The sequence below is a fragment of the Hyla sarda genome, chromosome 4 (assembly GCF_029499605.1).
Source record: "Hyla sarda isolate aHylSar1 chromosome 4, aHylSar1.hap1, whole genome shotgun sequence".
In the NCBI taxonomy this organism is placed as follows: Eukaryota; Metazoa; Chordata; class Amphibia; order Anura; family Hylidae; genus Hyla; species Hyla sarda.
The window spans coordinates 221,660,278-221,687,103 of record NC_079192.1 but is presented as its reverse complement, the minus strand read 5'-3'; the positions used below and the strand labels follow the sequence as shown (position 1 = coordinate 221,687,103).

The following is a 26,826-nucleotide window of genomic DNA, read 5'->3' as shown; positions in this document are numbered from 1 at the left end:
TAATGTGTGTATGATGTCTGTGTGTGTAATGTGTATGTAATGTATAATGTGTGTATGATGTGTATGTCATGTATGATGTGTGTATAATGTCTATGTATGATGTGTGTATGATGTCTATGTGTGATGTGTATGTAATGTATGATGTGTGTATGATGTCTGTGTGAGATGTGTATGTAATGTATGATGTGTGTATGATGTCTGTGTGTGAGGTGTATGTAATGTATACTGTCTGTATGATGTCTATGTGTGATGTGTATGTAATGTATGATGTGTGTGTATAATGTCTAAGTGTGATGTGTATGTAATGTATGATGTGTGTATGATGTCTAAGTGTGATGTGTGTATGTGATGTATGATGTGGGGGGGGGCAGCGGCAGGTGTATGTATGATGTGTGCATATGTATGGTGTATATGTATGGTGTGAGTGTATGTGTGTATGATGTCTGTCGATGTGTATGTAATGTATGATGTATGTATGATGTCTAAGTGTGATGTGTATGTATGTGATGTATGATGTGGGGTGGGCAGCGGCAGGTGTATGTATGATGTGTGCATATGTATGGTGTGAGTGTATGTGTGTATGTAATGTATGATGTGGGGGGGGGGCAGTGGCAGGTGTGTGTGTGTATATATGTATATGGGGGCAGTGGCTGGTGCATGTATGATATGTGTATGCATGAATGTTTTGTATAGGAGCGGACTGTCACATCTGGCATTAGGGCAGTTGTGCCATCTAATTTTATTTATTTTTAGTGGCACCCACACTAAATTGCACCCCCAGAATCCCGCCCCCTTCATACTCGCCCGCCAACCAAGAGCCCCACAGATGCACACAAACACGCCCAAACCAAAACTACAACTCCCAGCATGTTGGACCATAACCTAAACTGTAGAACTATAATGTGTAACATGCTGGGAGTTGTAGTTTTGGTTCAGGTCAGCTGCAGAGCCATAGGCTGCATCAGGGCATGCTGGGAGTTGTAGTTACTAACTGCAATTCCCAGTATTCCTTGACACATCCTATGGCTCTGCAGCTGACACAAACCAAAACTACAACTCCCAGCATGTTACACAATAACCTTAACTGTAATACTATACAGTGCAACATGCTGCAACACCCACAGAACCATAGGCTGTATAAGGGCATGCTGGGTGTTGTAGTTATCTAGTAACTAAATGCAACTTCCAGCATTTTCTGACACAAAATGCACCATAAAAACTGGAGTAGCAGAACCCCCCCCCCCCCAGTAACACATAAGTCCCTATTGAGACTGAAAAATAGTGATTAAAATATTGTAAAAAGTGCGTATATATGTGAATAAGCCCCTTTCCTAATAAAAGTTTCCAATTTTCTTTAAATAAAAATAATGTACAAAAATAAACATAAGTGGAATCGCTGCATGTGGAAATGTCCAGGCTATTAAAATATGATGTTAATTAAAAGTTAAGGTGAACGGTGGAAATGTAAAAAAGAGTCCAGAATTGCTCATTTTTGGTCACTTCATATGAGAAATTTTTTATAAGGTGATCAAAAAGTTACATCTAGACTTTTCTGGGCTTGTCTCGGGTGTAAGAGGATCTACAACTCTCCGGCCGCTAATATCCTGACATACTGCGATCACCTATTAAACCATTAGATCACCCCTGTCAGCAATGTCTAAAGGGATCTTATATCCATCCCTGGTGGTCTAGTGGGGGGGGGGGGAAATCAGACTATTTTGGTTGAAATTATTTCATCAACCAGGACAAGTGGATTTTCTTGAGGGACAAGTAGATTATGTTCCGCTTTAGTCCCTTGGACAAGTAGTTTTTTTTAAATTTCCACACCCCTGGACTTCCTTAATTTTTCCATAACATATACTCCGAAACCAAAAAAAGTATTACGCTGCTCACATGTTATCTTGATTTGTTGGCCTAAAAAAACATACCATTATGGCTATTAAAAAGCGAAGTAAGTGCAAAATTGAAAATTCGATCGGTCAGGGAAAAATGCTAAACATTTATTCATACAAAGTTTAAATACATATTATGGTGCAATAAAACTGTAATAAATCAGACCTTATTCTGTTTAAACAGATGAGCAATGCCTCCTGTAAGTGACTTTACTGCCCCACTTTTCTGTTCCATCATCTTCTCTAGATTTAAGCTGATCCCAGTTACTGTAAAGGGAAAAAAAAACGTATTTAGTGCCTTACATTATTATATAAAACAATAGAGGTATCACAATGTCAGTCAGCTTATTGTGAATCATAAACATCAAAATCAAAACGGGGCAGTAAAATGGATATAATAACCACCCTTTTTATTTAATATTGTGTTATAATTAAGTCTATGAAAAAGCAGCCGTCAGTACAAAGTTTTTTTTAAGGGTTTAAGAAAAGTTTTACCCTACCTTCAATTCCTCTGCTAGCAAAATCTTTTCCATGAGCTAAATGATACAGATAGGAGTTGTTCAGCAAAGCCTAGAAAAAGGGAAAAATACATTATGCCAATCTACATTAAGATTTAAATAGTAAAAATAAAACTTTTTTTTTATCAAAAGGATTACGAAAGTTTAGACATATTAAAACCAGAGTAAATGATGCATCTTTAGGTCGAGGCCAGGGGTGGTAGATACTTTCCACTGGAGATTTTACTGCAAATCTGCTTGTGTAACCAATATGTAGAAAACGTCCTGCAACATAGTGAGCATGCTGGGGATAAATCATCCACGTAATGCTCTGAACTATATGTAAAGTGCAAAAAACAGGGGATAGTCATTGATGCACAATGGTAGATACTCCTTTTCAGCTTTTTTTGTGGTGGTCTTTTTATTGAGCTACTAAAATACATTTTTGCACTTTTATTTCCGTGACACAAAGGGCTGTTTTTTTTTTCCTCTGTTTTACTTGGGGGTAAAGTTTACAAAAATGTTTCATATATAATAAATGTGTATATATATATATATATATATATATATATATATATATATTTATTTTTTTTTTTATTATACATATAATATTTATACATGGCCCCGACGCCCTGGTACTTAAGGACCCAGGGCGTACTTGTACGCCCATGGGAATTTCGGTGCCCGCCAGGGACCTGACAGGGATGACTGCAGATTTGTGGGGGGGAGCTGAGGTGGGCAATTTGTGGCGATTCCAGGTCAATGGGGTCTCTGGTGACCCAGAAAAAAAGGGTGAATGGGGCTGTCCGAGACAGCCCCATTCACCCTTACCCAGCAGGAGTGAGGTGGCACGGGTGCCACCTCACGATCACGTGATTGATCGGTCGGAACGACAGACAAACTACTGCCCTGCTGGGCGGTGATCAGGGCCGGCGGGGGGTCTCCTACCTCTCCTTGGTCTGGCGGGGTCCCCTCAGGAGTGGCAGGAGCGGTGGCAGGATAGAGCAGGAGGTGAGGCCTGTTCACCTCCTGCTGTTGCTTGCAACAACTCTCAGCATGCACAGCCAAAAGGGCATGCTGGGAGTTGTAGTTTTGCAACAGCTAGAGTTCCAACTACAACTCCCAGCATGCCCTTTTGTAGTCTGTGCATGCTGGGGGTTGTAGTTATGCAACAGCTGGAGGCACACTGGTTGCGAAACACTGTTAAGTAACAAACTGTGTTGCGCAACCAATGTGCCTCCAACTGTTGCATAACTACAACTCCCAGCATGTATGGTCTGTCAGTGCATGCTGGGAGTTGTACTTTTGCAACAGCTGGAGGTTTGCCCCCCCCCCCCCCCATGTGAATGTACATTCACACGGGAGGGGGTTTACAGCGAGTTTTCTGCGGCAAGTTTGACATGCGGCAAATTTTCCGCCGCAGCTTAAACTCCAAGCAGGAAACTCACTGTAAACCCGCCCGTGTGAATGTACCCTAAAAACACTACACAAAAGTAAAAAAGAAAAAAAAAAAAACACTACATATACCCTTACACAGTCCCCCCCCCCCCACCCCAATAAAAAAAAAATATATAAAACAAAAAACGCCTCCAGCTGTTGAAAAACAACAACTCCCAGTATTGCCAGACAGCCTTTGACAATGCATGCTGGGAGTTTTGCTGCAGGGTATTTTGGTGGCGGATGCAAATCCCCAAAATAGGCCTCAAATGCGCATGGCGCTCTCTCACTTAGGAGCCCTGTTGTATTTCAAGGCAACAGTTTAGTGCCACATATGGGGTATTTCCGTACTCAGGAGAAATTGCGTTACAAATTTTGGGGGACTTTTTCTCCTTTTACCCTTTATGAAAAGGTAAAGTTGGGGTCTACACCAGCATATTAGTGTAAAAATTTTATTTTTTACACTAACATGCTGGTGTTGCCCCATACTTTGTAATTTGTAATGCAATTTCTCCTGAGTACGGAAATACCCCATAGATTGGTGTAAAGTGATTTGCGGGAGGACAACAGGGGTGGCTAATTTTACAGCGGTTCTGACATAAACTTAACAATACCCACATGTGACCCCATTTTGGAAACATCACCCCTCACGGAAAGTAACAAGGGGTGTAGTGAGCCTTAACACCCCACAGGTGTTTGACGAATTGTCGTTAAAGTTGGATGTGAAAATTAAAAGACGAAAATGCTGGTGTTACCCTACATTTTTCATTTGCACAAGGGAGAATAGGGAAAAAAGCCCCCAAAATTTGTAGACCCATTTCTTCTGAGTAAGAACATACCCCATATGTGGATGTAAAGTGCTCTGCGGGCGAACTACAATGCTCAGAAGAGAAGGAGCACCACTGGGCTTTTGGAGAGAATGTGTCCAAAACTGAAGGCCATGTGTGTATACAAAGCCCCCATAGTGCCAGAACAGTGGACCCCCCCCCCCCCCCCACATGTGACCCCATTTTGGAAACTACACCCCTCACGGAATTTAATAAGGGGTGCAGTAAGCATTTACACCCCACAGGTGTCTGACAGATTTTTGGAACAGTGGTCCGTGAAAATGAAAAAAAAAAATGTTTTATTTGCACAGCCCACTGTTCCAAAGATCTGTTAAACGCCAGTGGGTGTAAATGCTCACTGCACCCCTTACTAAATTCTGTGAGGAGTGTAGTTTCCAAAATGGGGTCACATGTGGGGGGGGGGGGCCCCCGACTTCCATTCCAACCAAATTCTCTCTCCAAAACCTTCTCTTCTGAGCATTGTTGTTTGCCCGCAGAGCATTTTTACATCCACATATGGGGGTATTTCCATACTCAGAAGAAATGGAGGTTACAAATTTTGGGAGGCATTTTCTCCTACTACCCCTTGAAAAATTTAACATTTGGGGTAAAACCAGCATTTTTGTGAAAAAATAAAATTAAAATAATTTACACATCCAGCTTTAACGAAAAGTCGTCAAACACCTGTGGGGTGTTAAGGCTCAATGTACCCCATGTTACGTTCCTTGAGGGGTGTAGTTTCCAAAATAGTATGCCATGTTTTTTTTTTTTTTACTATTCTGGGACCATAGGGACTTCCTAAATGGGACATGCCCCCCAGAAAACCATTTCGGAAAAACTCATTCTCCAAAATTCCATTGTTGCTCCTTCCCTTCTGAGCCCTCTAGTGCACCCACAGAACACTTTATGTACACATCAGGTATTTTCTTACTCAAGAGAAATTGGGTTACAAATTTTAGGGGGCTTTTCTCCTTTTACCCCTTGCAAAATTTCAAAAACTGGGTCTACAAGAACATAAGAGTGTAAAAAATGAAGATTTTTAATTTTCTCCTTCACTTTGCTGCTATTCATGTGAAATACCTAAAGGGTTAAAACTAGGGATCGACCGATTATCGGTAGGGCCGATATCATCGGCCGATAATCACGATTTTGGGCATTATCGGTATCGGCAATTACCTTGCCGATAATACCCCGCCCCCCGCACGCCACCCCCCCGACCCGCCGCACCGCACCCCCCACCGTGATGCTGGGCGGTAGACCGGTATGGATTTTTGCCCATACTGCTATACTGGTCGGGCCCCTCCCCCACCCTCCGAGTCAATAAAAAAATTACACACAGTAATGGGGGTGGTCCAGGCCATCCATCCTCCCTTCCTGTAGTGTCCGGGGGCGTTCCGGGTGAAGAGTGAATCCGTCCGGGCTGTCCTTCTCCGGTGGTCATCTTCTCCACTCCGGGCAGGCTCCGGCCTAGTACACTGCATAGACGCCGCTACTCCGTGACGTCAGGTGCGTCGCTGCGCACGGGCGTCACTGCGCAGCGGCGTCTATGCAGCGTACTAGGCCAGAGCCTGCCCGGAGTGGAGAACATGACCCCCGGAGAAGAAGGACAGCCCGGACAGGTTCACTCTTCACCCGGAACGCCCCTGGACACTACAAGAAGGAAGGATGGATGGCCCGGACCACCCTGACAGGTAGGGGGAGAGAAGCGTGTGGCGGCGGCCTATGGCCCCGCAAAAGCCACTGCAGATCATTGATTTAAAGAGCCCGCTTTAAATCAATGATCTGCAGCGGTGTCGCAGGGGGTTAAATAGCCGATAACTTATACCGATATTCCGGTATAAGTTATTGGCTATCGGCCCAAACCTGCACCGATTATCGGTATCGGCCCTAAAAAAACGATATCTTTCGATCCGTAGTTAAAACACTTCATGAATGTCAATTTTAATACTTTGAGGGGTGCAGTTTTTATAATGGAGGTATTCCTAATATGAAGGCCTTCAAATCCACTTCAAAACTGAACTGGTCCCTGAAAAATTCAGATTTTGAAAATGTTGTGAAAAATTGGAAAATTGTTGCTGAACTTTGAAGCCCTCTGATGTCTTCCAAAAGTAAAAACATGTAAACTTTATGATGTAAACATAAAGTAGACATATTGTATTTGTGAATAAATATATAATTTATTTGGTATGTCTATTTTCCTTATAAGCAGAGAGTTTCAAAGTAAAAAAGAAAAAGCTAAAATTTTCAAATTTTTCACCAAGAAATTATGCAAGTATCAACAAAAATTTACCACTGCCAAAGTGGAATATGTCATGAAAACAACAATCTCTGAATCAGAATGAAAAGTAAAAGCATCCCAGAGTTATTAATGCTTAAAATGACAGTGGTCAGATGTGCAAAAAATGCTTGGGTCCTTAAGGTGAAAATGGTCTGGGTCCTTAAGGGGTTAAAGGTGAATTTATTCCCTAATGTGCAAAAGACTACGTTTCACCAGTCTCCTACTGGCCTTCTCTAGTGAAACGTAGCCTTTTTCACATTATGGAATAAATTCACCTTTAAGTTTTACAATGTAGTGTGCTGCATATATATTTTTTATAACTAGGACATCCAAGGAACCCCAGTTACAGGGAAAACCAGTCCTCTGCCGTGAAATTAGTCCGTGACAAAGTTCATGCTCTGGGGGAAACTCACATTCTACATTTAATAATAGCGTGAGCTTAAAGCCCAAGACCACACATTGTTAATGTATAGCATGTGGTATTAAACAGGATAATACCACCATCATCGTCATTTAAAAATACCTTAGATGGAATGCATCCAACATTCAGACAGGTTCCACCAAGAGTTTCATTCTTCTCCACACAAACAGTCTAGAATAAATTTTAAAGATTTATTAAAATCCAGTCAACATATGAACAAACCAATACCAACATATGGGCAGTAAAATTAAAAAAAAATATGGTAAACCTTGAGATTTATCCTATACAGTGCACAATGAGCTGTTTCAGAGTGTAGAGGCTCCTGTATATGCCTTGTGTATAAATATTTTAGTATATGCACCACTTCTTTTTCTCACATGCGTTCCTAATGTACATTTTCCCATCATACCACTGGCTCTGCAGAGGCAAAGGGGGCGCAGTTTCATCAGTGCAAGTGACAGACCAGTGATATAGAACTTCTGTCTTCCAGCTCACTCTGCCCTCTCTTGTGCATCATTAAACTACTTGTCATCTAAGCAGCTACTTAATATAATCATTAAATAACAAAAGGTTAACTTAAAAGGCATGGCCCGGGGTGTGCTCCTGTTACAGCATGGCCACTGCGCATTCTGAATGACACACAGGGCTCACCTACCGATAGAGGCAATGTGTGGATTGCCTGCGCATGTGCTGCTAATGGGCATTGCACTGCACATCCGGTGAGCCTGTCAGGATAAAAAAGCTGAATAAATTACTTTAAAGATATCACCAGCACGTGTCGGTGGTTTAAGGGGATGAAATACATTTTGTTTAAAAAAAAGAAAAAAGAAAAAAAAAAGTACTTGCCACCAAGCTAAACGTTTATATTGTTCCTTATGTAATTATAAGACACTTTGCCATTTACTTCCTGTTAAAATTCTCAACCTTTATACGTTTTTAATGCGATTGAAAAAACAGCCACTAGGTGGCTCTGTTCTGTTCCCTGTGTAAGTAAAAACAGTTTGGTCTCCTCCCGGTCTGGCAGGAGACCAAACTCAGTAAGTGCAAGCGTGGCATGGTGAGGTACAGCTCTCGCAGGCTTCATTGATGTTGCGCCTGCTGGGGAACGCCCACTTTCTCCTGCCGGGAGCTCACACAATGTGAGCAAGGGGAAAGGTATGATACAAAGCTTTTTAAAGCTCGGTAAAAAAAATGCAAGGGCAGGAGGGGTATTAGGAGTAGTTAGGTAATATAATCTGAATTGGTTTAGAAAATATGGTTTGATGACAGGTATACTCTTTAACAGGCACTTTATCAAATAACCCTCATAACCTGGCATGACTAGAAATGTGAAAACATTTTCTATAAATATGTACACACTTATTTTACATGTCTAAATTAAATTCAAAATGGTTCAGTACAACTTTTCAATAAAACCAACAGTAACTCCTCATACACTGTCATAACAAGAAAAAAAAATGTAAACACTATTAAGACAAGATGTGGTCCTCACAAGTCAAAATAAGCTTGCGTGAGGCATTGCCATCTGAGTAATATTGTACATGTGCTGTGGCATGACAAACACTTACCTGGAAGCCAAGTTGGGCAGCTTTGATTGCAGCAACATAACCTCCTGGACCAGAGCCGATGACTGTGACATCAGCATCCACTTCAGGACAAAGAAATAGGTGTAAAAGATAAACAACAGCTATACAGTTATTCCCAATGGCCTCAGAGAAGGATATAGAAGCCAAACCTCAGGAGTGAATCTTTAGGGCACGTTCCCACAGGGCGTATACGCAGCGTATTTGACGCTGCGCAAAATTTATGGCAGCAGCGAGAAATACGCTGCGTATCCCTTGCTCACTATACACACAGGGCTTTCCGGCGGCAGCCCTATGGGTGCAGTGAGTTTTGGAGGCGGAGCCGCGCGTCACAGACACGGCGGCACAAGGCCCCGCCTCCAAAACTCACTACACACATAGGGCTGCCGCCGGAAAGCCCTGTGTGTACAGTGAGCAAGGGATACGCAGCGTATTTCCCGCTGCTGCGGTAAAATTTGCGCAGTGTCAAATACGCTGCATATACGCCCTGTGGGAACGCACCCTTAATCTGTAGTGACAGCAGTGGCATCACCAAGGACTAATGTCCGTAATGGCCTATAAAGTTATCGTGGTAGCGATAACACAAAAACACTTTTTTTTTTTTAAAAGTCCATTGACGATACACAACAAATCACATAGAGACAAGCCCTGGCATGGCCAAGTTGATTAAAAACTTTAAAAAGTTAGCGGTCAAAAGACAGAGCGAAAAAAATAAAATGTATAAAAAGGATGTGGTGTGGCGCCAATGGATAAAAAAGGACCTGTCAGCTCTCCAAATGCTACTGTTGTTCTTTCTGGAAATGTATTAATAAACTGAAAACTTGGCATTGCCGTCCATCTTGTCATAGAGGTGTGTCACTAAAGCGTCTGATAATGTCAGCTCCCAGGGCACAATGTCCGAATGTGCTGGGAAGCACCGTACTAACAGCAGATCCAATAAGACAATAGTACAAAGATTTCCAGGAGGAATAACAAAGGAACATCACAATGCAGAACGAGCTCTGAATAAGATATTCCTGGATTGTTATTTCATGGCAAATGTAAAGAAATTGATTATCTGGTGGACTTTAGCTACAAAAGTAATGTAAATCCTGGCTGCCATATGAACTTGCACTTTTAACCCCTTAAGGATGCAGACTAGAGATGAGCTAACTTACAGTAAATTCGATTCGTCACGAACTTCTCAGCTCGGCGGTTGCGGACTTTTCCTGCATAAATTAGTTCAGCTTTCCGGTGCTCCAGTGGGCTGGAAAAGGTGGATACATTCCTAGGAAAGAGTCTCCTAGAACTGAATCCACCTTTTCCAGCCCACTGGAACACCTGAAAGCTGAACTAATTTATGCAGGATAAGTCATCAACTGCCGAGCCGAGAAGTTCGTGAGGAATCGAATTTACTGTAAGTTCGCTCATCTCTAATGCAGACATTTTTCATTTTTTGGAACTCTTTTTTACTCCTTGCCTTTTAATAGCCATAACACTTAATTTTCTACCTACAGACCCAAAGGATGGCTTGTTATTTAAGTCACCAATTGTTCCTTGTAATGACATTACTCTTTTTAACACAAAAATGTTAAGCGAAAGAAAAACTATATGTGGCACAAAAATAAAATTTGCTAATTTTGGGGACTCCAGCTTCAACACTTATGTTGGCTTTGTTTTGTAGGGCTATAAGATAACAACAATATATACTCCCATGTATATAAACCCCCCCCCCCCCCCCCCGTTTACTACATTTATTACATACACTGCTCAAAAAAAAAAAAATAAAGGGAATACTAAGATAACACATCCTAGATCTGAATGAATGAACTAATCGTATGAAATACTTTCATCTTTACATAGTTGAATGTGCTGACAACAAAATCATACAAAAATTATCAATGGAAATCAAATTTATCAACCCATGGAGGTCTGGATATGGAGTCACACTCAAAATCAAAGTGGAAAACCACACTACAGGCTGATCCAACTTTGATGTAATGTTCTTAAAACAAGTCACAATGAAGCTCAGTAGTGTGTGTGGCCTCCACGTGCCCGTATGACCTCCCTACAACAGCTGGGCATGCTCCTGATGAGGTGGGGGATGGTCTCCTGAGGGATGTCCTCCCAGACATGGACTAAAGCATCTGCCAACTCCTGGACAGTCTGTGGTGCAACGTGGCGTTGGTGGATGGAGCGAGACATGATGTCCCAGATGAGTTCAATCGGATTCAGGTCTGGGGAACGGGCGGCCAGTCTATAGCATCAATGCCTTCCTCTTGCAGGAACTGCTGAAACACTCCAGCTACATGAGGTCTAGCATTGTCTTGCATTAGGAGGAACCCAGGGCCAACCGCACCAGCATATGTTTTCACAAGGGGTCAGAAGATCTCATCTCGGTACCTAATGGCAGTCAGGCTACCTCTGGCAAGGACATGGAGGGCTGTGCAGCACCCTCAAAGAAATGCCAACCCACACCATTACTGACCCACCGCCAAACCGGTCATGCTGGAGGATGTTGCAGGCAGCAGAAAGTTCTCCACGGCATCTCCAGACTCTGTCACGTCTGTCACATGTGCTCAGTGTAAACCTGCTTTCAACTGTGAAGAGCACAGAGTGCCAGTGGCGAATTTACCAGTCTTTGTGTTCTCTGCCAAACGTCCTGCACAGTGTTGGGCTGTAAGCATAACCCCCACCTGTGGAAGTCGGGCCCTCATACCACCCTCATGAAGTCTGTTTCTGACTGTTTGAGTGGACACATGCACATTTGTGGCCTGCTGGAGGTTATTTTCCAGGGCTCTGGCAGTGCTCCTCCTTGCACAAAGGTGGAGGTAGCGTTACTGCTGCTGGGTTGTTGCCCTCCTACGGCCTCCTCCACGTCTCCTGACGTACTGGCCTGTCTCCTGGTAGCGCCTCCATGCTCTGGACACAACGCTGACAGACACAGAAAACCTTCTTGCCACAGCTCACATTGATGTGCCATCCTGGATGAGCTGCAATACCTGAGCCACTTGTGTGGGTTGTAGACTAAGTCTCATGTTACCACTAGAGTGAAAACACTGCCAGCATTCAAAAGTGACCAAAACATCAGCCAGGAAGCATAGGAACTGGGAAGTGTTCTGTGGTCACCACCTGCAGAACAACTCCTTTATTGGGGGTGTCTTGCTATATTGCCTATAATTTCCACCTGTTGTCTGTTCCATTTGCACAACAGCATGTGAAATTGATTTTCAATCAGTGTTGCTACCTGAGTGGACAGTGTGATTTCACAGAAGTGTGATTGACTTACATTGTGTTGTTTAAGTGTTCCCTTTATTTTTTTTTTTTTTGAGCAGTGTACTATTATATGTAAGAAAATGCGTATGCTTACAATGTCCTATTCTGACATGGGCCTGTATGAGGGCTGATTGAGCCATGATCTGTAGTTTTAATCGATACCCTTTTTGTTTTGATGGGACTTTTTAATAGTTTATAAAACATTTTTGGTATATAAAGTGACCAAAAAGCAGCAATTCTAGACTGCAGGATTTTTGTTTGTTTTTATTTTATGTTTACGCTATTGACTATAGTGCTGGGAGGTATGACCAAAAATGTACTGTATTTTTCGCCCTATAGGACGCACCGGCGTATAAGATGCACCAAATTTACAGGTGCCAAATCTAAAAAAATAAAGATTCTGTACCCAACAGTGGTCTTCAACCTGCGGACCTCCAGATGTTGCAAAACTACAACTCCCAGCATGCCCGGACAGCCGTTGGCTGTCCGGGCATGCTGGGAGTTGTAGTTTTGCAACTTCTGGAGGTCCGCAGGTTGAAGACCACTGGTATAGGAGGTAATACTCACGTGTCCCCGCCGCTCCGGACCCGTCAACGGTGCCCTGGATGTCGCCACGTCCCCGACGCTCCGGACTTCTTCTTCCCCGGGATCCACGATCTCCATCGCCGTCATCACGCCGCTACGCACGCCCCTCCTATTGGATGACTGCGTGCGCGACGACGTAATGAAGTCGAAGGAGAGCGCAGGGGATCCCGGCACGGAGAAGACACAGAGGAGGCAGGTAAGGTTCCACCCGGTGTCCTGTAAGCTGTTTGGGATGCCGCGATTTCACTGCGGGGGTCCCGAACAGCCCGACTGAGCAGGACATATTCCAAAATGCTTGTTCAGTTGTAATATGTTTAATTTTCACATAATACATCTGTTTTACTTATTAGGACAACCCATTTAACAGATTTCTTTGGCGTACTAAGGAAAATATTTAAAACCAGAAAAGACTATGGGGAACCCCGCTGCTAATCCCTTGACTGTTATAAAGGAGCTTATTTTTGCTGACAAAAAAATAATAATAAGCCTGGCTGTTCTCCTACTAATAGGCACAATTTGGTGGTGACTGAGGGAAACCATTTAAGCCATTGCCTAAGATACATAGGAATAATACAGAGGGGGGAGGGGAAACAGAGACAAGTCCAGGGAACTTACATGGTTGGTCGGAGTAGCTTCGGAGTGGCGCAGCACATATTCTTTTCAACCCAGGGGTTACATGACTTAAATGATTCTTCTAAATACAAAAATATAAGAATGTCAATGTGCCTTCTAGTACATAAATGGTTAAAGAGGACATATCATTAAAAAATGACAGACTGCTATGGTTTGAAAGGGGTATTCCAGGGGGAAAAAAAAGTTATATCAACTGGCTCCAGAAAGTTAAACAGATTTGTAAATTACTTCTATTAAACAAATCTTAATCCTTCCAATAGTTATCAGCTGCTGAAGTTGAGTTTGAGTTTTCTGTCTGACAGTGCTCTCTGCTGACATCTTTGCTTGTCTCGGAAACTGCTTAGAGTAGAAGAGGTTTGTTATGGGAATTTGCTTCTACTCTGGACAGTTCCCGAAACAGGTGTCATCAGAGAACATTTAGACAGGAAAGAACAACTCAACTTCAGCAGCACATAAGTACTGAAAGTAATTTACAAATCTGTTCAACTTTCTGGAGCCAGTTGAGATATTATATACATACATACATATAAAGTTTTTTCCTGGATAACCCCTTTAAAGTATTGAAATTCTCACCCAACTCTAGCCCCAGCTACACCACTCTGCACAGCACACATGGGAGGGCACAGCACACATACAGCAAGAATGGGAGGGCACAGCACACATACAGCGCACAGCACACATACAGCGCACATGGGAGGGCACAGCACACATACAGCAAGAATGGGAGGGCACAGCACACATACAGCGCACAGCACACATACAGCGCACATGGGAGGGCACAGCACACATACAGCAAGAATGGGAGGGCACAGCACACATACAGCGCACAGCACACATACAGCGCACATGGGAGGGCACAGCACACATACAGCAAGAATGGAAGGGCACAGCACACATACAGTGCACATGGGAGGGCACAGCACACATACAGCAAGAATGGGAGGGCACAGCACACATACAGCGCACAGCACACATACAGCGCACATGGGAGGGCACAGCACACATACAGCAAGAATGGGAGGGCACAGCATACAGTGCACATGGGAGGGCACAGCACACATACAGTGCACATGGGAGGGCACAGCACACATACAGCAAGAATGGGAGGGCACAGCACACATACAGCGCACAGCACACATACAGCGCACATGGGAGGGCACAGCACACATACAGCAAGAATGGGAGGGCACAGCACACATACAGCGCACAGCACACATACAGCGCACATGGGAGGGCACAGCACACATACAGCAAGAATGGGAGGGCACAGCACACATACAGCGCACAGCACACATACAGCGCACATGGGAGGGCACAGCACACATACAGCAAGAATGGGAGGGCACAGCACACATACAGCGCACAGCACACATACAGCGCACATGGGAGGGCACAGCACACATACAGCAAGAATGGGAGGGCACAGCATACAGTGCACATGGGAGGGCACAGCACACATACAGTGCACATGGGAGGGCACAGCACACATACAGCAAGAATGGGAGGGCACAGCACACATACAGTGCACATGGGAGGGCACAGCATACATACAGCACACATGGGAGGGCACAGCGTACAGCACACATGGGAGGGCACAGCGTACAGCACACATGGGAGGGCACAGCACACATACAGCAAGCATGGGAGGGCACAGCACACATACAGCAAGCATGGGAGGGCACAGCACACATACAGCAAGAATGGGAGGGCACAGCATACAGTGCACATGGGAGGGCACAGCACACATACAGCAAGAATGGGAGGGCACAGCACACATACAGTGCACATGGGAGGGCACAGCGTACAGCACACATGGGAGGGCACAGCGTACAGCACACATTGGAGGGCACAGCACACATACAGCAAGCATTGCAGGGCACAGTGCACATACACCATATTGGGGGCAGAGTGTGGATACAGTGTATGTACCATGCTGGGGGGCACAGTGTGTATTCAGCATATTGGGGGGGCACAGTGTGTATTCAGCATATTGGGGGGGGGGCACAGTGTGTATTCAGCATATTGGGGGGGCACAGTGTGTATTCAGCATATTGGGGGGGGCACAGTGTGTATTCAGCATACTGGGGGGGCACAGTGTGTATTCAGCATATTGGGGGGCACAGTGTGTATTCAGCATATTGGGGGGCACAGTGTGTATTCAGCATATTGGGGGGCACAGTGTGTATTCAGCATATTGGGGGGCACAGTGTGTATTCAGCATATTGGGGGGCACAGTGTGTATTCAGCATATTGGGGGGCACAGTGTGTATTCAGCATATTGGGGGGCACAGTGTGTATTCAGCATATTGGGGGGCACAGTGTGTATTCAGCATATGGGGGGCACAGTGTGTATTCAGCATATGGGGGGCACAGTGTGTATTCAGCATATGGGGGGCACAGTGTGTATTCAGCATATTGGGGACTGTACATGAGCCCATGTAGTCAGCAGTGAAGGTCAGTAGAGAGCAGGGCTCCGGGGCAGACAGCGTTGTACTCTAGGCCCAGCTGTCACACACTGACAGAGGCCGGAAGCAGCGCTATTTCCACACTATCACCCGGCCATGGTGCTCCGGCAGCGGCTCCATCACTTCTTCCTTTACCTTGCTTAAGCTGCAATACACGCGGCTCCATCTGTGCATTTTGCTTTCGTAGTGACCCACTGCGCTCCCTGTCTAAGCTTCAGGATCAAGGACTCCACTATGTGCGCAGGCGCTGAGGGGAGTGGCAGCAGCTATGCAGCTTGGGAAATGTAGTTTCAAGTTTATTGTGCGTCTAGTCACATGACCTCTAAAGACGTCTCTAAAGACGGGCGGCGCTGAACGTGTCGTGTGCGGTCTAGGGAGACTGCTGTCCTGGTATAGCGCCCTCTACAGGGAACAGTAGGGAGCACCTGGAATGTAGCGAGCTTGGTAATGTGGCTCAGCCAGTGTTTTCCAACCAGGGTGTCTCCTGCTGTTGCAAAACTACAACTTCCAGCATGCCCGGATAGCCAAAGGCCTACACACTATAAATGACTCTAATAGTATTTGTAGGATAAAAATGCCTCCAGCACCTGGGTAATTAGTCATGTGGCCACCCTCTGCCCTGCTATGCCTCACTGAGTCACATGTCTTTCCCTAAATGCAGATATGCTATCGCAGTGGTCTCCACCCTTCGGACCTCCAGATGTTGCAAAACTACAAAGGCTGTCCGGGCATGCTGGGAGTTGCAGTTTTGCAACATCTGGAGGTCCGCAGGTTGAAGACCATTGTGCTATCGGGTGTGGAAATCGTATCACCTGACACTCAGGACATGCAGTTTCAGGCGTCGGGCAGGTAAATTCTTCAGCCATTTAGCCCTGCTATGGGCAAGCAGCGCTAAATGCCTGAGAATTCACATATGAAGGGGCAACCAGTCCTGCCCGATCACTAACTATAGAACAAAGCGGTATGCTGCATCCTATAGCGAGCTGCTCAGGACATCAGCGTCCAGGCGTAGATGCTTGCGCTGACATCACATCAGCAGCAGATTCCCCCCACAGTAGGTGTAGGCAGCAGAGTAATTTCCCCCCAAGTAGGTGCAGGCAGCAGAGTTAGATCCACCCCCAATAGGTGTAGGCGTTCCCACCCCCCCACCTGCTGAACTGCTCTGAATAAATGTTGCAGAGAAGTTGCGGGACAGGAGACAATTATATTAAAAGTCGCACGGACCTTAATACAATTGTCGCATAGGGGGATATAGGGCAGGGTTGAATTGCCCTGTGATTTTTTTCTAAATCTGGTCCATGCGACTTTTTATGAAAAATGAGTGACCACTGCGCAAAGTGATCTAAATCAGATCACTTGGTGGTCCTAAAAAGGAAACAGTTCACACGTGCGGATTTTTTAGCGGGTTTTCCGCTGCGTATTTGAAAGTGGGCGGGCTCTTCTCGGCTGTCCGCAGCAGATTTTCCGCAGCGGAATTTACGCTGTGGAAAATCCGCCACACTCCCTACTGAGTTCAATGGGGCTTGCGGCGGATTTTCCGCAGTGTACATTCCGCCGTGGAAAATCTGCTGCGGACAGCCGAGAAGAGCTTGTCCACTTTCAAATACGCAGCGAAATACCCGCTAAAAAATCCGAGCAGTTGGCAGTTTTCGGATATCTGCCACTGCAGTTTTTGACCCAAAGTCAGAAGTGGATCCATAAGGGAGGAGAAGTGTAAGTCCTTCCTTTGTATGTCCTATTCCTTTTGAATACATTTCTGGCTTTGACTCAAAAACTGCAGTGGCAGTATTCCAAAAACTGCCAGAAAAAAAACCAAGTGGAAACTTAGCCTAACTTAAATGTTGCAGAAAAAGTCGCACAGGACCAGCCTGCAGCTTTTCCTGCGACAAATTTAGACAAAAAAAAGCAGTCTAAACTTGATAAATTTACCTCATAGAGTGTAAGTGCAGAGCATTGCACCCTAGTGTCTGTACCACAGACACTAGGGTGCAATGCTCTGCACATACCACCATGTGTATAGCAGTGTACAGATTAGGGTGCAATGCTCTGCACATAACGCCATGCATATAGAAATATACAGATGCAGACACTAGGGTCGGAATTATTTTGTGTACCAGACAAGTGGATTGTCATGAGGGACAAGTAGATGGTGCTCCTGTCTTAGTGCCTTGTGTGAGTATTTAAATTTTTTTTAATTTCCAAATCCCTGTGCTATATACAGATAGATTCTAGGGTGGAAAGCAGCCATCTAGACCCGCCCCAATAACTACTTACCTGGGTCCTAAAATGGCATTATTAACCCTTTACAGGGGGTACTCTGGTGGAAAACATTTTTTTTTTTCAACTGGTGCCAGAAAGTTAAACAGATTTGTAAATTACAATAAAGAAAAATAGTCAGCAGAACTACCTAATACACGGGTGCACACTGCTGTGGCAAATACAAAGTATACAAAAAAGAAGATTGCAGCAGCACACTTGGTCAAAAAAATTGAGGCTCTAGGGCACTTTTTGATCAAAACGTGTCCCCCCATCCACCACACGGAGGTGGCCTCTTGTCGGATGGGACCCTAACAAGCTTAACCCCTTAAGGACTCAGGGTTTTTCCGTTTTTGCACTTTCGTTTTTTCCTCCTTACCTTTTAAAAATCATAACCCTTTCAATTTTCCACCTAAAAATCCATATTATGGCTTATTTTTTGCGTCGCCAATTCTACTTTGCAGTGACATTAGTCATTTTACCCAAAAATGCACGGCGAAACGGGAAAAAAAATCATTGTGCGACAAAATCGAAAAAAAAACGCCATTTTGTAACTTTTGGGGGCTTTCGTTTCTACGCAGGGCATATTTCGGTAAAAATTACACCTTATCATTATTCTGTAGGTCCATACGGTTAAAATGATACCCTACTTATATAGGTTTGATTTTGTCGCACTTCTGGAAAAAATCATAACTACATGCAGGAAAATTTATACGTTTAAAAATGTCACCTTCTGACCCCTATAACTTTTTTATTTTTCCACGTATGGGGTGGTATGAGGACTAATTTTTTGCGCCGTGATCTGAAGTTTTTATCGGTATGATTTTTGTTTTGATCGGACTTTTTGATCACTTTTTATTCATTTTTTAATGGTATAAAAAGTGACCAAAATACGCTTTTTTGTACTTTGGAATTTTTTTGCGCGTACGCCATTGACCGTACGGCTTAATTAATGATATATTTTTATAGTTCGGACATTTACGCACGCGGCGATACCACATATGTTTATTTATTTTTTTTTTTACACTGTTTTATTTTTTTTATGGGAAAAGGGGGGTGATTCAAACTTTTATTAGGGAAGGGGTTAAATGACCTTTATTAACACTTTTTTTTTACATTTTTTTTGCAGTGTTATAGGTCCCATAGGGACCTATAACACTGCACACACTGATCTCCTATGCTGATCACTGGCGTGCATTAACACGCCTGTGATCAGCATTATCGGCGCTTGACTGCTCCTGCCTGGATCTCAGGCACGGAGCAGTCATTCGTCGATCGGACACCGGGGAGGCAGGTAAGAGCCCTCCCGGTGTCCGATCAGCTGTTCGGGACGCCGCGATTTCACCGCGGCAGTCCCGAACAGCCCGACTGAGCAGCCGGGTCACTTTCACTTTCACTTTAGAAGCGGCGGTCAGCTTTGACCGCCGCTTCTAAAGGGTTAATACCGCACATCGCCGCGATCGGCGATGTGTGGTATTAGCCGCGGGTCCCGGCCGTTGATTAGCGCCGGGACCGACTCGATATGATGCGGGATCGCTGCGCGATCCCGCTTCATATCGCGGGGGCCGGCGCAGGACGTAAATATACGTCCTGCGTCGTTAAGGGGTTAAAGGGGTACCCTGCCCCAGGACATCTTATCCCCTATACAAAGGATAGGGGATAAGATGTCTGATCGCGGGGGTCCCGCTGCTGGGGACACCCGGGATCTCAGCTGCAGCACCCCGCTTTCATTACTGCAAAGAGCAAACTTGCTCTGTTTGTAATGATGGGCGATACAGGGGCCGGAGCATCGTGGCGTCACAACCCACCCCTTTAATACAAGTCTATGGGAGGGGGCGTGCCGGCTGCCACGCCCCCTCCCATAGCCTTGTATTGAGGGGGCGGGGCGGGCCTTGCCGTCATGATGCTCCGGCCCCTGTATCATCCGTCATTACGCACAGCGAGTTTTCTCTGTGCAGTAATGACAGCGGGGTGCTGCAGCCGAGATCCCGGGAGTCCCGCCGCTTTGGATAGGGGATTAATTGTCCTGGGGCGGAGTACCGCTTTAATCCACTCATCTCTGCTGGGCATATAGCCTCTGACTGGGTGACATGCAGGATCCACTATCAATTTAAAAACCTCCTGTGAAACAGGGAGGGGTGCATGGCTAGAGAGGGTGCCACTCCCCCTAACTTGCATAGCAAAAACACAAAAAGGAAAAATAGCCAGCACAACTACCTAATACACAGGTGCACGCTGCAGCTGACTGGATTAAGCATGTTAGGGTCCCATCCAACAAGAGGCCACCTCTGCATGGTGGATGGGGCCATGTTTTGATCAAAAAGTGCGCTAAGAGCCCCTATTTTTTGACCAAGGGTGCTGTTGCAACCTTTTTTTTTTTTTTATAAGATTTGAAAATTACTTCTATTAAAAAATCTTAATCCTTCCAGTACTTATTAGCTGCTGTATGCTCTACAGGAAGTTCTTTTTTTTTTAATGTCTTTTCTGTCTGACCACAGTGCTCTCTGCTGACACCTCTGTCCATGTCAGGAACTGTCCAGAGTAGGAACAAATCCCCATAGCAAACCTATGCTGCTCTGGACAGTTCCTGACATGGACAGAGGGATTAGCAGAGAGCACTGTGGTCAGACAGAAAGGAAATTCAAAAAGAAAAGAACTTCCTGTGGATTATACAGCAGCTGATAAGTACTGGAAGGATTAAGATTTTTTTAATAGAAGAAATTTACAAATCTTAACTTTCTGGCATCAGTTGATTTAAAATAAAAATATTTTCCAGTTGAGTACCTCTTTAACCCCTTAATGACTCAGCCCATTTTGGCCTTAAGGTCAAAAAAAATTTATTTTTACGTTTTCATTTTTTCCTCCTCGCCTTCAAAAAATCATAAATCTTTTATATTTTCATCCACAGACTAGTATGAGGGCTTGTTTTTTGCATGACCAGTTGTCCATTGTAATGCCATCACCCACTTTACCATAAAATACCAAAAAAAATACTATTTGTGTGGGGAAATTAAAAAGAAAACCGCAATTTTGCTAATTTTGGAAGGTTTCGTTTTCATGCCGTACAATTTACGGTAAAAATGACATAAACACCTACATAAGAGACTATACCTCAAAGAGGTAAGTAATGTGCAAGATAGAAGCACCACCAAAAATACAGAAAAAATTATGCACAAATAAATAACTAAACAAGAAATGGAAGAAAGTTAACAAAATCTTTATTAAAGTATATCATTGATTAAAAAACGATAGCACAAATACATAATAAAAACAAGGCACCGAAAAACACTACAGATGGGTAGGTGAGGACTGAAACTGAGTATAGAGAGGTAATAAATATAAATATAAATACGAGGTCAAAGGGCAATAAGAGTATATATCAGAGGTGGAGACGCACCAAATGGCTGCTGAACGCAAGCACGAGGGCAAGGAGAAAATGAACAAAGGGATCAAACCCAAGGACCAGAGGGAACAAGTATGCCAGACCTTACCTACCAACCCCAACGATCGTTTCACCACTAAATGGCTTCCTCAGGGGGTGTGGCTATCCTACCTTCTCACTGGCCTAATATGCCGCATCACAGCCAATTGCATCTCATCACATCAAGATTGACATAAATTTCCCCAATCAATACATCTTAAAAAGTATCACCGCCCATATGATCAGGCTATATCCAATGATGTTCCGGGTTTGCCTGGAGCTGGTGTCCGCCAGAGCTCACATATCCGGGACGCCGTTGGCGTACTTCCGGTAAAGAGCCGAGTCACATGATCAATGTGATCACGTGACCAGGCTTTGAGAACGCGTGCGCAGGCGCACTGAGTTCTACCGCAATCGGGTACGGTCATGTGGTACATCAACCACATGACCGGGCTCCCAAGCAGGAGGACGCAGGCGCAGTCCAAATCAAACGGCGCAAGCGAAAATAGAAGAGAAAGCGCGCAGGCGCAGAGGGGAAGAAGAAGTAAAGGCAAGTGATAAGTGTACCACGTGATCGAAACGAAATAAATCAAAAAAGAGGAAAGTGAGAGGATGAGTGAAGTGAGAGAAGGGAACGGGAGTGAGTGAAAAAGTGAAACACAGCAAGCCACACGTGAACATAAGAAAATATTATAGAAGGTGACCTAATGCACCCAAATAATGATCATGCAGTGGGTAAGATAGAAAGAATTAAAAGAATATAAGTGAATAAATGCTGCCTAAATAAATAAATGAATTAATTCATTTAATAGAATAATTAAATAATAAATAGTAAATACATAGTGAATGAAATATAATTAAAGAAGTAAAAAAAAAAATCATATTATTATTATAGTGTTAGATGTTTAGAATAACAGTATAAATATGTGAATAGTGAATAAATGTGAATGTAAAATATATGAATTAACCTTAAATAATTATAAGGAATAAATAAACCTAATGAGCGATACAAATATCCAAAAATGGAGATGCTAATGGAAATGTGCTAAAAGTGAGTAAGTGTAATATTAATTATTTAATTAATAGGTGAAAAACAGACATGTGTGTATGTATGAATATAAGTAAGACACACTGAGATACTGGTGATTGAAACGTGAAATAAAGGTGCAAGTGCACAAATATAATAAATACATTATAAAAAAGTATCAAAAATAGATGTATAAAAAATATATATATATATCTATATGTGTGTATGTGTATATGTAACAAATAATTAAAATGTTAAAACATGGTAGGTATACATTGTGATAGCCAGGTGACATATCATAAAAAATACAACAGGAGAAAAAAGGAGGAATTGAAAATAAAAAAGGGGTCTGGCAATACTTGGATGAGCAGGCGGATGACTAAAAGCATGGGGAATGGTACATAAGGAAGGAGTGGACTAGATGTGGATCAATGCAAAATTAGATTATGCATAAGTATGATATTCTACAAGGGTTAAGCGGCTGAACGGCTATATGGGCAATATAAGGTGCTAGTGCATACTGCATAACAGATAGACTCATGGGAGAAGGCTTGAAGGTGGCTCAAAGGCGCAGGAGACGACTCTGCAAAGGAGAAAACAAGAAAAAGAGAAAAGCAAAATAAGAACTAGTTATAAAACTTAGATTAAAAACCAAGAATAAAAACATTGTGAGAGCCTAACCTAGGACGGTCACAACAGAAAAAGAGAGGACGGATCAGGGTGAAAAGAATGATTTAGCATCAAAGAACCCCACTACAGATGGAAAACGAATGAGGGCAATGGAATCGAATCTACCTCATAAGAGGCATTCCGGGTATGACTGAGGAAAAAAGGGGATCACAAAAAGGGGGAAAAACTAAGCGAGTCATTAAGCCCCAGGGGATAGATGGTTTTTAATTTAAAAATCCAAAAAACCTCCCTTTGGGCCAATAATTTTTTCCAATTCCCTCCACGTTGGCCAGGGAAGATTCGATCAATACCTCGGAATTGAAGACCAGAAGGATTGCAGGAGTGAAGAGACTTAAAATGACGAGGTATTTTCATGCAGTTTCATCTTCTTCATCTTTGGCTGACCAGATGCCCAAAATGTGTTCACGAATCCTCTTCTTAAATTCCCTTGTGGTGAGACCTATATAAATCAAACCACAAGGGCAGGTAGCATGGTATATAACGCCAACCGTATTGCATGAGATAGTGTGTGGGATCTTGTATTCTCTAGTTTTTTTCGAGTCACAGAATTGTGTGTCCACCACTACATTGCAACATGCCACACATGAACCACATGGTTTACATCCCCATTTCGGGCCACGTGATCCAAATATTTTTTGAGGTATCTTGCCCCCATAGTGGCTTTGAACTAGAGCATCTCTAAGATTAGGTGCTCTTTTGTATGTAATGGACGGGTGTGATTTCAGGTATAATCTAAGAACAGGATCCACAGTAAGTATATCCCAATATTTCGACAGAATCTGGCGTATATGTCCTGATTGTGAATTGTATTTCGTGATAAATCTCACCTGATTGTCGTTGATGCGTGATCGTTTCTGTTGTAGTAAGGAGTCTCTATCCGAGTATTTGGCACGTTTATATGCTCTCTTGATACACGCTTCATCGTAACCTCGTTCGCGAAATCGTTGGCTAAGATCCTTCGCCTGTGTCTCAAATGCTTCCATGGATGAACAGATTCTGCGAGCCCGAAGGAACTGCCCAATAGGGATGCTTCGAATCAATTTCGTGGGATGTGAAGAGTTGGCATGTAACAATGCATTTGTTGATGTAGGTTTCCTATACAAATTGGAATGTAAGAATCCTTCGTCATCCACATGGAAAAGAATATCTAAAAATTCCATTCCTATTCTACCACACTTAAACGTCAATTTGATGTTTAGATTGTTATTGTTCAATTCATTTATGAACATTTCCAAGTCTTCTTGCGATCCCTTCCAGATCATGATGACATCATCTATATATCTTGCCCACAGGTGGACCTTGTCGACCTGTGGGCAGGGGTGGGTCATAAAGATCTCTCTCTCCCATGCTCCCAGAAAGAGGTTCGCATACGAGGGCGCGCAAGCAGCCCCCATAGCGGTCCCTTGGGTTTGCAGATATAACGTTTGACGGAAGAAGAAGTAGTTGTGGGTGAGTGCAAAGAATAGTAACTCAGTGACAAACTCACCCGTTTCTGGATCCAAGTCTGACATGAGGAAAGAGGATCGAACTGCTCGAATACCATCTTCATGACGTATGGACGTATACAGTGATTCAACATCACAGGTGACTATCATCATGTCTTCATCCAAATGAATCCCTTCAAGACGCCTGAGAGCATCAGTTGTGTCTTTAAGATAAGATGGAAGCACAACCACCATCTGTCGTAAAACATGATCAATTAGTTTACAAATTTTTTCACACATGTTATTGCGACCAGAGACTATTGGTCTCCCAGGTGGTGTATTGGGATTTTTATGAATTTTAGGCAGTAAGTAAAATGTTGCCACCGTGGGATTAGACACTTGTAGATACTCAACTTGTTTGTTGGTGATGACCCCTCTTGATTGGGCTGTAGTGAAAATCGTCTTTAGTTCCATCTGAAATTTAGTGGTGGGGTTGAAAGTTAGCCTGCGATAACAATTAGGATCACGCAGTTGTTTTAATGCTTCCCTTTCGTACATGGATGTTGGCCATAAAATAATATTGCCACCTTTGTCTGATGGTTTAATAACCACGTCAGGCAAAGATCTCAATTCAACTATCGCCTGACGTTGTTTAGAGGTACAGTTGCCGGTGATTTTGTAAACTGGCATCTGTTCAATTTCCTTGGATACCACTTGAACAAATAGATCAACATTAGAAACAAGTGTAAGAGGGGGAAACTTACTCGATTTGGAGATGAGTGTTGAAGGAAACCATCCGTCATTTTGTGGGTTACTCTCTAGATGCAGATCCTTCAAAGCTTGTAAAGTAATAAGATCTTCCCTTGAGTCACAGATGGATGTGGATGTATTGTGGTGAAATAGTTTTTTGAAGACCAATTTCCTTGCGAAAAGATGCAAGACTTTAATGGTATCGAAGATGTCAATACTAGATGTTGGAGAGAAAGAGAGGCCCAGTTTGAGTACATCAAGTTGAGTATCAGATAATGAGTGCTTGGAAAGATTGATTACCTTGAGTGTGGACTGATGGGAGTCCCGGTGGTTGGGTCCGCGAAAGCGTCCTCGTCTGTCTGATCCACCCTGGTTGTCTTTCTTTCTTTTCTGAGATTGTGCCAAATTTCTCTGGGTGCTGGAAGATGACGAATCCGATTCACCCCCATAGGAGGTGTTAGAAGAGATGGAGTGAGTTCTAGAACGAGAGCTATTATTAGTATTTGTGGCATATTTCCATTTATAAACCCGTTGGGTATGGAAGTCGGTCTGGTCACGTTGGAATTTTTTAGCTTTAGTTGATTGGATCTGTTTCTCCCAAATGTCATGTGCGTCCTCTAGTTCTTTCTTAAAAGTATCCATATCAGATGTGCTGAGTTTATCCTGGATTTGTTTGGTCAGCTCTTCTATCTGGGCAGAAAGGGCTGATAAACTTTTATTATTGAGCTCAATGATGAGTTGTATAAAGGTACTGGAGCATTTGTTACTAACCTCCTCCCACTTCGCACAGAAGTCCTCATCTTGTCGTCCATACGTGGGAAATGTTTGGATACGAAGGCCACGTGGTATGAAATTCTTAGCCAGATATTGTTCCAGCGTGGAACAATTCCACCATATCCTCATTCATTTATGTAGCAGGTTACGTAATAGCGTTTTGTTTAGACGTAAAGAATCCTGATCCGAACCTGTGTCTGCAGAGGATCCGGTGCCAAATAAATTCACTGCCTGGGTTTTCCAGGTAGCCTCACGACTTGTAAAATCCATAATTTAGGAAAATAGACCTGTATATCAAACACAGGAAAAATAAACACCTACATAAGAGACTATACCTCAAAGAGGTAAGTAATGTGCAAGATAGAAGCACCACCAAAAATACAGAAAAAATTATGCACAAATAAATAACTAAACAAGAAATGGAAGAAAGTTAACAAAATCTTTATTAAAGTATATCATTGATTGAAAAACGATAGCACAAATACATAATAAAAACAAGGCACCGAAAAACACTACAGATGGGTAGGTGAGGACTGGAACTGAGTATAGAGAGGTAATAAATATAAATATAAATACGAGGTCAAAGGGCAATAAGAGTATATGTCAGAGGT

General features: G+C 43.4%; 1 protein-coding gene across 1 annotated transcript in view; it reads right to left on the bottom strand.

Annotated features, from left to right (window-relative positions):
- The window catches only part of DLD (dihydrolipoamide dehydrogenase), a 46,546-nt gene extending 30,384 nt beyond the window's left edge, over positions 1-16,162 (bottom strand). Inside the window, exons 1-6 of the mRNA XM_056573629.1 lie at positions 16,009-16,162; positions 13,391-13,469; positions 8,921-9,000; positions 7,455-7,523; positions 2,393-2,462; positions 2,059-2,159 (exon numbers count right to left, since the gene is read on the bottom strand). Of these exons, the coding sequence (XP_056429604.1) occupies positions 2,059-2,159; positions 2,393-2,462; positions 7,455-7,523; positions 8,921-9,000; positions 13,391-13,469; positions 16,009-16,047 (438 nt within the window). The 5' untranslated portion in view covers positions 16,048-16,162. The remainder of the gene's footprint in view (positions 1-2,058; positions 2,160-2,392; positions 2,463-7,454; positions 7,524-8,920; positions 9,001-13,390; positions 13,470-16,008) is intronic.
- Between the last annotated feature and the right edge of the window lie 10,664 nt (positions 16,163-26,826).